Below are 11,019 nucleotides of genomic sequence, written 5' to 3'. Positions count from 1 at the left end.
TGTTCTAGATCCTCTAACCATGTCTTTCACTCTGCTCACCATCTCTGTAGATATCTGGGAGATCATTTCTGCTTTGAATCTTTCTAGAGCCTCATTCATCTGTTTTGTTACTTCCTGTGCTATCAGTTCAGGGTATCCAGGTGTTTGGTTATGGGGCTCTTCCATCTCATTTCCCCCAGGATTTACCCTTGGTGGGGTGGAAGTCTGAGTTTTTGCCTTGCTTAAGAGTCTTCTCATTTTTGTTTTTGGTACTGTCCTTGGTTTAACTCCTGGGTTGATAGTTTTAAATTGCTTATTGTAGGTCTCTTTGTTGCTTGCAATCAGAACCCTTATGGAATCACTGCTTCTCAGAGGTGTCTTCCAGATATAGCTGGTCTTTAAGTTTTGAGTCTCTAATGACTCTAAGGCTATCTCATTTTCCTTATACTAGGAAAGCTCATTGACTAGATCAATACCAACACCTTAGCCCAAGTGATACAATCAGCAACACCACTGCATCAAGTACATCTTTGAAAACGACATTTTGTAGTAGTTATTAATCTGTTACCTTCAGCTGTGTGAATTAAATCAAGATCAAGGACCAACCCAACATATAGTGAATAAACTCTTCAATATAACAACTTTACCTTTTGGGATGGGGAGTTAGAAGGGGTTGGTGATGGAGGGACAGATGGGAAGAAGGATAGGGGAAGGTTAGCAGTGTGGCCAGAGGACACAGGTGAGAAGGAAAAAGAGAATAATAGGAAAATAAAGAACTCTGAATGAGGACCAAAACAGGGACAAAAAGGGAAGATGAACAATGTGGGAGAGCAAGAGAGTGAGTGTAAGAGAGAAAGGAAAGAGAAAAGAAAGAAGAAAAGAAAAGAAAAAAAGGAGAGAAAAACAAACATTTGCAAAGAGTAGGAAAAAAGATATGAGGAGCAAAGGAAAAGAAAAGAGAAAAAGAACAAACGAATAATACTAATTTTGGGAATAAAAAATAACTATGAAGATGAAGGGCCTCTTTCAGGGTATGTCTCTGCTGTCACAATAGACAACGTGGGCAGCAGTGTGCAGATATAAGTCAATGAGTCTCAGCAAGCCAGTCGCAGACCCATGAGATTCAGGGAGATTTCGGGATGCAAGTCCCAAGTTGAGCTCCCTGTCCTCCTGTAGGGTTGAACTCTGGAGAGTTGTATTGCAGGTTCCAGCTGCCCTTCCCCTGAAGATAGACCCGGTCCTGATGGGAGGTGAAGATGACTCCAACTTACCCAGTCCAGTGGTCTGGTGGTCCGGTGTCCTCTGCATCTTTGTAGTGTGGAACCAGGTGGCTGTACAGAGAAGAGGCCAGAGGAGAGGGGGTGGTGGTGGTGGTGGTGTGTCCAGTGGATTCCTGCCAGGGCGTGGGCTGATTCGGCGTGTTCCTCGCGACCCACGACCTTGGTACAGTGTCTGCAGACCTGCCTGTCTCCTCTACTTTTTTTTTAATTAACTGAAATCTCTGCCTCCTGATGAGATCTTGTCAAGAATATCACTTTCAGTGTAAGTAAGGACTAAAAGGTATAACAGATAATGTGAAATAGGAAGAAAATATGCAAGGGGAAGGGGAAGTGGGAAGGGTAGGGGAAAGGAAAGAAGGGAATGGAATCAATATGAGAAAATGGAAAAATGGAACCAGAGTCTTTGTAAATAGGAAGGGATGGAGGGGTTGAAGGGAGGGCAGGGGAAGGGGAAAAATAAAAACCAAGAGAGATTATGTAAAGGTGCAAATTTCCAACGATGAATGTCATTATATTGTATACCTAAAATGTACCAATAAAATAAAATTTTTAAAAAACAATATCGCTTTCACTCACATAGCTATTTTCCTTTCCAATGAGTTTCTAATTCTCAGAATGCTGCCCTAATTTATCGTGGCTCCTGAGATGGTAGTGATACCAGGGGCTGGGGTGTGTGTGTGTGTGTGTGTGTGTGTGTGTGTGTGTGTGTGTGTTTGTGGAATGGGGAGTCTCACAAGGCCAGATTGCATAGCCACATTGGACATGGTGTCTGTGTGTAGGAAAGACTCCATTTTCTCTGTTACTCACATGGAAATTCTGGTCACCAAGTATGTGGATTAAAAAAAAAACCATGTAAAGCAATTTTCCAGTTCTCTGTGGACATCAACTGGATGTCTTATACTTCAGTTCAATTCTGACACTGTCTACCTGGAATTAGTACAGGTACCAAGGGTTAAGGGCTCTGTCCCATGAGACAGCTCCCCACTGTAGATGCTAGGTACAAGTGATAGGTCCGTAGTTGTGCCTAACTTCTATATTTTGACAAAAACTCAGTACAAATGGCTGTGTCCCAGGATTCCCTCCTCAGGTTCAGACATCTGCTGCCATGTCTCATAGAAACAGGGAAACACCTACCTGTGCACACTGGTTTATTACAAAGGATGCAGATAAATGAGCAGTTGAAGCAGCAGCTGGGTGAGGCGTGGTAGGAGCTCTGTCCCCACGTGGCTGGAGTGTGTATCTTCCCACACGCAGATTGCAGATTCATTCACTAATCTGGAAACTCTGCAAGTGCTCCGGGGATCGAACTCCACCTCCTCTCGCCTCCTCAGACGATAGTGGGTAATACGGAAGATTCCAAGCTTCAGCTCATGGCTTGGTCTCTCGGCAACCAGCCCCCAGCCAGGAGCCTCACAAGAAACACCTTATTAGAGCAGAAGATGCTCCTACCACCCAGGAAAACTGAAGGGATTAGAAGCTCTGGGTCAGGAGATGAGTCAAAGACCAAGTATTTTAACAAAAGACGCACCTAGTATCACTTTTGTTCAGGAGATCACAAGGGTCTTTGCCAAGAATAGGGAACAAAGAAACAACGTGTCTGGGCTGGGGATTCAGCTCAGTGGTTTGGCCGCCTGCCTCGCAAGTGCAAGGACCCAGGTTCGATCCCCAGTACCACAAAAAAAAAAAAAAGAAACAACATGTCTCTTACTATACCAAAGTATCACATTCTGTGAAACCATGTGTATTAGGATAAAATAGGTATACTTTTATGTTAAACATATAACATCTTGGGGGGGGTGCTGGATCAAATCCAGGGCACTGTATATTCTAGGAAAGTGCTCTAGTACTGGACTACATCCACAATCTTCCTTTTTGTTTTTTGAGACAGGATCTCAATAACTGCCCGGAATGTGATCCTATTGCCTCAACCTCCTAGGTAGCTGGGACTATAGGCGTGTCGCCCTGCAATATGTAACTAATGAAACAAAAGATTGCATGCTGTGTTTCACCTAAGTCATTCCATGTCCTGCTAGTAATATCTGCTGCTCTTGAAAACCTTAGTCTGAGCTTTGGGAGATGGAGAGGGGGCAAAGCCACACATCTGAGCAGATGCTAACGAGTGTCAGCCTGGGAGCTGGGTGGGAATAGAGGCTGTGCCCATCTGTGCTCTGCATGTGCCAGGTGCTCGGGATGGCATGGTGTGAGTAGAGAACACAGCTCCACATTCAGAGCTAAGTTGAAAAATAGCCTCTATTTTACCATCTGTGCAATTCAAGGGAAGCTAATCTTGGTTTTCAGTCTGTATAATGGGGAGACCTAGTAATGTTTGGGAGGCTCAATAAGACAGTCTTTCCAGTACCTAGTACAGAGAACACTGCTAATAGATGCCACTTTCCTTCCTTTCTGTCTCCTCATGTTTGATTGACCAGTCTGTACCTAGCTGTTTGTGAGGCTGTACATACATCACCTCCTTTCTCAAAGGAGTCTGCATGGAATGTCAAGTTTGAACCTCTGGTCTGGAATTCAAGCATCAACAGCACAGCTGAGTGGCACAGAATCTGAGCAGGTGCCCCTGCCCCAGTCTTGGTTCTCAAGCACCTTGTGGTGCTGACTCCTGCCAATCCAGAGTCACAGGACGGCTGCCGACCTTGGGTTGTGATCTCAATCCTCTTGGGCCCAGGTGGACAGGATGAGGTGGTAGGGGCCAAAGTGGAGCGAATGGAGACAATCAGGGGTGGGGTGCTTCAGCACCTGGAGAGGGATTTGTGGTGTCATGTGCACAAGAGAGCAGTTACACAGCTGCACTGGCTCCGTGAACCGGGCTGCATAGTTTGCAAAATTAGAGAATTTATTTACTATGAGAAATTTAATATCACTTAATGTTATAAAATGTTGATAGCCAACTTCTTTCTTTCTTTCTTCTTGATTTTTCCTTTCTCTGATAGGGTCTCCCTATATAGTCCAGGCTGGCCTTGAACTCATGATGATCCTCCTGCCTCAACCTCCTGAGCGCTGGGATTACAGGTGTGCACCACCATGCCTGGCTGATAGCCAATTTTCTAATTAACTCTAAGTTTTAAAATAATTTCTAAGGTAACATTAATATACACCCAAAACAAATATTGTAAAATATCCAAAAAATATATGCAGACTTCACATTTTCTTTTGATATAGATTTCTTTTGGACATAGATTTTATCTATGTCCACCGCAGTTGTTAAAGCTTTAAATTTCAATTATACCATCAAGAATGCAATTAATATTCCTTAGTCTTTTGAGTCAACTTATCACAAAAGTAAATTAAAGCAGAATAAGCATACATTTCCTTCTGCATGTTACTTGCATTCAACTTTCAGACTTCTTTCTCTTACAATCTCATTCAATCTTCCTGAAGATTTTTTTTTCCTGCTACATTGGGAGGGTGTGGTCTTTGTCTAAAATTCTACCACTTTACTAACAGTGTGGTTTCAGAAAATTTTCTTAAGCCATTAGCCTCATTTTTCCTTATTTCTAAAAAGTTAAGATATAACATGGGGTATATTATGGTAATTTGATATATGTATACAATGTGTAATAGTCAGATCAGGGGAATAAGCATTTCCATCTCATCAAACACTAACACATGGCAAGGTCTGACCTGGCAGGAGGCCTCTAGATTGTAACCCTCGGGGGGCTGTTGAAAGTGAGAATCATATTCACACCACTTAACCGCCAGAAATCCTGGTCACTGGACACTAGGAGCTCCCCCTTGACCCTCCCCTCCACTTGAAACTCTGGGGAGAGTGAGGCATGAACCTTTCCTGGCCCCAAGACCTGACGTTGCCCCTGTTCGCTGGTCTTTTGTGCCCTGTCTCCAGACAGGTGCTTGCCCACAGGGTGGCTGCTCTTTGGCCTCCTTCCCTGAACCCGAGCAGCTGAGCAATTGTTGCTCCAGCGTGTGGAATCTTTGGCTTGTGTGAGTTGCTCCTTTGCCTCTGGGAAGCTCTGTCCAGTCCAAAGTAGCCCAGTGTGACCTCAGATCCAGGCTATTGTGTCCATGCAGTTTCCAGCTCAGGTTCTGGGAGCTCAGTCCTGGAGGGCTGGAAGACTTTTATTCATGTCTTTTCCAGAAGGAAAGTGGGGTTGGGTAGGGGTGGCAGAAGCCCTCTAGTTGTATGACCTTCCCTGAGACCTGGCTTCTCATACCCCAGGACTGTTGGGAGGAATGAATGGAAAGCCTATCTTACTGGAGCAGTGAAAATCACAGACAGCAGGGTTGACAATGTGTGGTGGCTTCCGTTCCCTCTGGCCAGGCTGCTTCAGGTCACTAAGGCTCGGTGAGGGGATGACCTGGACCCTGCCCTGGCTCTGGGCATCAAGTGTTCCTCCCACCTTGTGTTCCTGTTTGGAGCACACTTCCACATTGACACTGCCAACCCTGCTCACCGCTCCTGATGGAGGCAGGACAGAACATGTTCTATCTGTGTCTTAGGGGCCAGATGAGAAGTCAAGGTCTTATTCAGGGTCACATAGAAAGACAGGAAAGTGAGGATGAGAACATAGGTTTCTGGCCTCCCTGTGGATTCCCACTGTCCTCTACCCCTCAATCCACCCTGAATATCATGCACACCTCTGGTGCTGCTCTGCTTGGAAAATGAGGGCATGAACAGGCACACATCCTTCTTGAAACCAGCAAGCTGTGAAACAGAAAGGGGCAGGGAGCATTTGAAAGCCAGCCAAGGTTCCACAGTGGGCCTGGTTGAGACTGTGTGTGCTCCGCACATTATGTGCGGTGTGCATTGCCACCTAAGATGTGTTCTGGCCCAAGTGTTCAACCTGAATTCACCAGTAGAGGACCCAATTCAGCAACACCACCTCAAAGCTGCTCGAAGGCAGGGCACTCTGCAGGACAAGGGTTCCGTCTCCACACCAAGTTTAATCATGTAAGGGGAAACTGCCAAGTTAAAGGAGACCTGAGGAATGTAACTGCCAGATGCAGTTAGTGGTACTAGATTGGACACTGCTTTGGGCACTGTGTCCGTAATCAGAAATTTCTTCATTCTTGCGTGTTATATGGCAGGAAAATGTTGAAGGACAAATTGACATGAAAAATGGAAGGAAAACTGTTGACTGAACAAAGTAGGCTTGGAAACTCTTATGTATCAGACGAATCCAAGATGAAGGAAATTCCATCAAACAACTGGTCCATTCAGGAGAATTAATATGATAAAGGATTAAAAAAAAGGCAGAGAAAACTGCTGTAGATGAGAGGCTTATGTCCTTCAAAACTCACATATTGAAACCTAATCCCTACTGTGAGGGTATTTGGAGGTGGGGCATTGTATGGTGAATAGGTCAGGGGAGTGGACCCCTCTGATTGGCTTTAGTGTCCTTATGAGAGGCCCCAGAGACATCTGCCCCTCTCAGCCAAGCTACGAACCAGATCACACACTGCACCAGACAGCAAGTCTGCTGGTCAAACAACTTGCTGTTGTTTATAAGATACGTTTATGTTTATTTGGGGATTGAACCAAGGGCTTTGAACATGCGAGGCTCTTACACTGAGCTGCAGGCTTTGAAGCTGTGATTCTCCCGTCTCACCCAGCCCTCCAGGAGCTGGGATGACAGACATACTCCACTATACCTGACAGTCTACAGTACTTTTGCAACAGCAGCCAGAGGAGACTGAAGAGATGTGACAATGTGAGATTGGGTCTGGAAGTCATGGAGGTGCCTTCCACATCTCCCTGAATCCACTGCATTTTAGAGATCAGAGCTTGCAGAGGGAGTCTTGTCATCAGCTCTCTGGATCCACTTCAGCCTCTTACTCTTCTTGTCATCTTCTTCCTGCTTCTTTTCATAGGGTGCATGTTGCTTGCACCCCAAACTCTGTCTCTGTATGAACTTCCAGAGCCCAGCTTTTGATGCCAACTGGAAATTAGGCATTTAGGGAACTTTGGATAAGCGTTGCATATTGGTTATTGGTATCGTGTCAGCGCAGTTTCCTGAGTGTGATAGTGTGTGGTGGCAGTGAAGGTGAAAGTCTTTGTCCTCAGGAGACATATGTGAAGCTGTTTATCAGGGAAAGGTCATGACATAGCTAATGGACCCTCCAATGGCTAACATGGCTCTTTATCTGTCTTGCAATATCTGTCTATATAGATCTCTTAACACACAGATCTCTCTACATACAGATATAGATATACAGATATCTGTATCTAGAGGCAGATACAGTATATAGAAAAAATATATACAGTAAAACCTTGGATTGCAAGAAACTTATTCTGCGAGTGTTCCACAAGATGAGCAAACATTTCTAATAAATTTTAACTTGATAAACAAGTGATGTCACATGATCACAACTGAGCCAATGGTTCTTCTCTCTCTCCCTCCCTCTTCCTTCCTCTCTCTGTCTCTCTCTTCGGGATTGTGGCTGATCATTTCCCAATAGTAAGAGGTTATGGAAGAGATTTTGTCTGCAGAGGAAGAGGAGAAAAAAAGGTGGAGGAATCCCTCACTTCAAATGAGATTAGGGAGATGAGTAAAATGTGAAAAACAGTGCGACAGTGATGAATCTGTTTAACAACAGTACAATGTCACATTTCTGTGAAATCCACAAAAGGAGGCAAGAGCAAGTGTCATTGGAAAGGTTCTTTGTTAAAGCTGCAGGAAAAAAAAAAGATTTCATTGAGCCGTTAGATAGCAGTGATTCCTTTAGTTACAGTGAAAGTCGTCCTGCAGAATAACCCTCCTCTCTCTTGTCTCCCTTGCACCAGCCACTAAGATTTTCAAAGATAAGTGCAAGTTAATTTATTTTTCTTTATATTTTGTGTTTTCTTTATTATTTTGTATTACAGTTTTATAATCATATTTATATGAATTTTTTTTGAGTTGTGGAATGAAACATCTGAGTTTCCATTATTTCTTATGGGGTAATTCACTTGATATACAAGTGTTTTGGATTATGAGCATGTTTCCGGAACAAATTATGCTCACAAATCAAGGTTTGACTGTAAATAGTGGGGTAAGAGAGAGATAAAACAAATCTGGCAAAATAGTACCAGTTCATGAATCTAGAATTATTTTTAGATGCACATTATACTACATTTTCCATTTACTGTAGATTTGAAAGCTTTCAAAGTAAAAATTGAGAGAGAAAAAAATCAATGTGTGGTATGACCTCATTTGGATAAAGACAGTCACATGCCTATTCATATACAGAAAAAATCCAGAAGGCTGTCGTGATAATCTCTAAGTGGCTGGAAACCTGTTACTTTAGTTTTGCCTCTCAGTATTTTCTTGTTTTCTAAAATTCAACATGTATTGACCTAATTATGAGGAGAAGGTGAACCTCACTCTGATCCAGGAGGGCAGAGCTGGAGAGAGGCCACCTCCTCTGCTCTCCTCAAAAGGTGAAGCTAAACTCCCAACAGTGTCTCCTCAGGCAGCCCAGGCCGGCCTGGTGGTGGGATGTGCTGGGTTAGCACCTAGAGCCATCTGCAGTCACCAGGCAGATGCTCTTTTCGATTTCCACTTATGGCTGTGTGTAGAAGAATTTCAAGTATTACTTGGAGTTATATCTAAAATTGAATTTTTTCACCCCTCTTGAGTGTCATTGTGCAACTAGCAGTTCTGATATTTTTGTCACCTTTTTTTTAGCCTTTCCCCTTTTTTCACATTGCTTTCAGTCTGAGAAAGATTTCTCAGCAATAACCAGTTTAAAGGGAAGATTACATTTAAATGGTTCCAGAGTGTCCAGGCCAACCAACAGGAGGCTGATGCTGGTCCTCAGAGATGCCCACCTGTGGCCTGCTCCCTTATTTCCTGCTCCCTTATTCACCACCCAGTGCTAGAATGAAGAGAAAGCTTTGACAACTTAGCATGGTCTTTTCTACTACTCTGTGGTCCCCAAGCTTCAGCACAGGTCGGTGGCTTCTGTGAGCTTTTCTTGTTTCACTGAAGACTTTCCTGCCTCTTTAGCTGGTCTGGGATATTCTGGATGAAAACCCAGATATTTTTTTTTCCCCCAAACGACCATGATTATTTATTTAAATCAGCAAACTCATATTCCTCAAGCCCCAGATCGTGGTGGGAAGCCCTCCTTCTTCTGTTCCCTCAACCCCATCCCTGAGCCACAGTGCGGGGAATGGAAAATGAGGAACCAAGAGGGCCTCTGCCAGGGAAGGCTGCCCCAGATGTGTGGTGAGCACAGCGCAGCAGCTGTGGCTTGAGTGGCAGTCGCCACAAGGCCCTCCCTATAAATTAAGTCCCTGCAGCCACAGCTTCGGGACAGGCATACTTGTGGAAGGAAGGCCAGTCCAACACCAGGCCAGAAGGCAGCATCCCTGACTCTGAGCCAAGGACCGCTGAGAGCACAGAGCTCAGGGTCAGGAGAGGCCAGAGAAAGAGGACAGGAATGGTGGGGAGCGGAAGGCTAAGACCTCCCAAATTTTGGTCCCAGGGGAAAAGTTGGTCCAGTTTTGATGGGTGTGGGGGAGTAAGCGCAGGGGGAGAGGCTCCATCAGGCACCCCCACAGGTGACAGGAAAGACTGGGTCCCCGCCCTGGCAGAGGGGAGCTTGAGAGCTCCGGGGGCTCTCAGGGAATGTCACTGCTAAAACGTATATACATATATATTAACCATTCATGGGAGGGCGGCAGGGTGGGGCAGGATCAGAGGATCTGGCGTGGCATCCCATAGCCAGTCATACCTGCCTGAGATGCCCCTCGGTTGGTGCCCATCTGTAACCCGATCACATTCTTGCCCTCTTGCAGCTGGTTGTCCGAGAAGTTCCGAGGGTTCTCCTTGGATTTCTTAGGAAACCCGATGGGATCCCCAGAGAAGAGTCCGTCCTCCCGGGCCGCAGCCAGCCCACCCAGGTTCATCAGTGTCTGCTGTACACAGGCCTTGTTCTTTCCTTCCCAGAGATCCACACTTTGAAAGATGTCAGTGGTATTGATGCTGTAGCGCTCAGCCGCCTGCAGGAACTGAGAGATCTGCTCCATCGGCTTGAAGGCCATGGTGGAGGCCTGGATCTTCTTCACTGGGGCCTGTCCCTCAGGGTACAGCCCATTGATGAGCTCACACAACACCGTGCCATCTTTGAGCCAGTTCTGGAAGTTCTCACGCCCAGGCTGGGGCCAGCCCACATCCTTTCGGCACTGCATGGTGATCCACTGGATCCGGATCTGTTCCAGGTCAGCGTCATACTGTTTCTCAATCTTCTGTTGTACCTCCCGGCTCAGGCCATATGCAGGTCCCCTGTTGGCCATTCTGAACACCTGTGGTGTCTGTGGGGAGCGTCAGGGCAAGCTGGATACTGCCGACAACCCAGATTTGACTCTTCACATTCGGGTCAAATATAGTGAGCAGGGGCCTTTCTGGCCCCTGCTGGCTGGGATCCTAGGCACTGGCTGGGTCTGGGAGGCCAGGGACTCAACCAGAGCAGCAGAGACCTACAAAATCCAGAGCTATGTCCAGGCCCTGCCTAATCAGTGTGCTCCACTTAGACCTCATCACTTGACTTCAAGGGAACTTCTGTTCATGGAGGCCTTCCCTGAGTACTACACTAAGTTAAGGGTTGGACATATACTCCAAAGGCCTTTACTTCCCCTATGTCACTTGTCATGTTTTAACACCTTCTGAACATTAGCCTCTGTAAGAGGCTCTACAATGGCTTACATGTAGTTTATACCTCAAAGAGTCCAGTGCTCAAAGCTTAATGCTCAATGTTAGGCTGGGAGGTGGGACATCCTTATGTAATGTCATTATTACATCATGTC

At 45.5% G+C, this 11,019-nt stretch overlaps 1 protein-coding gene across 2 annotated transcripts; it reads right to left on the bottom strand.

The window, feature by feature from the left end:
* Positions 1-6,730: 6,730 nt before the first annotated feature.
* Positions 6,731-10,993, bottom strand: LOC101699848 (transgelin-2-like). Of its 2 annotated transcripts, XM_087199377.1 has the most exons (2): positions 9,948-10,993; positions 6,731-7,900 (listed from the first exon to the last, which is right to left on the bottom strand). In XM_087199377.1, the coding sequence occupies exons 1-2, from the start codon at positions 10,507-10,509 to the stop codon at positions 7,767-7,769; spliced, it is 696 nt and encodes a 231-aa protein (XP_087055503.1). In that variant the 5' UTR covers positions 10,510-10,993; the 3' UTR covers positions 6,731-7,766. The 2 variants fall into 2 exon arrangements, with proteins under 2 accessions (XP_087055503.1, XP_087055504.1); XM_087199378.1 differs by lacking the exon at positions 6,731-7,900 and having other exon boundaries at positions 9,270-10,989.
* Between the last annotated feature and the right edge of the window lie 26 nt (positions 10,994-11,019).

The sequence above is a fragment of the Heterocephalus glaber genome, unplaced genomic scaffold, assembly GCF_053883595.1.
Source record: "Heterocephalus glaber isolate CG9 unplaced genomic scaffold, H.glaber_assembly_v1.0 deba00001707, whole genome shotgun sequence".
In the NCBI taxonomy this organism is placed as follows: domain Eukaryota; kingdom Metazoa; phylum Chordata; class Mammalia; order Rodentia; family Bathyergidae; genus Heterocephalus; species Heterocephalus glaber.
This window is presented reverse-complemented; position numbering and strand designations above follow the sequence as displayed.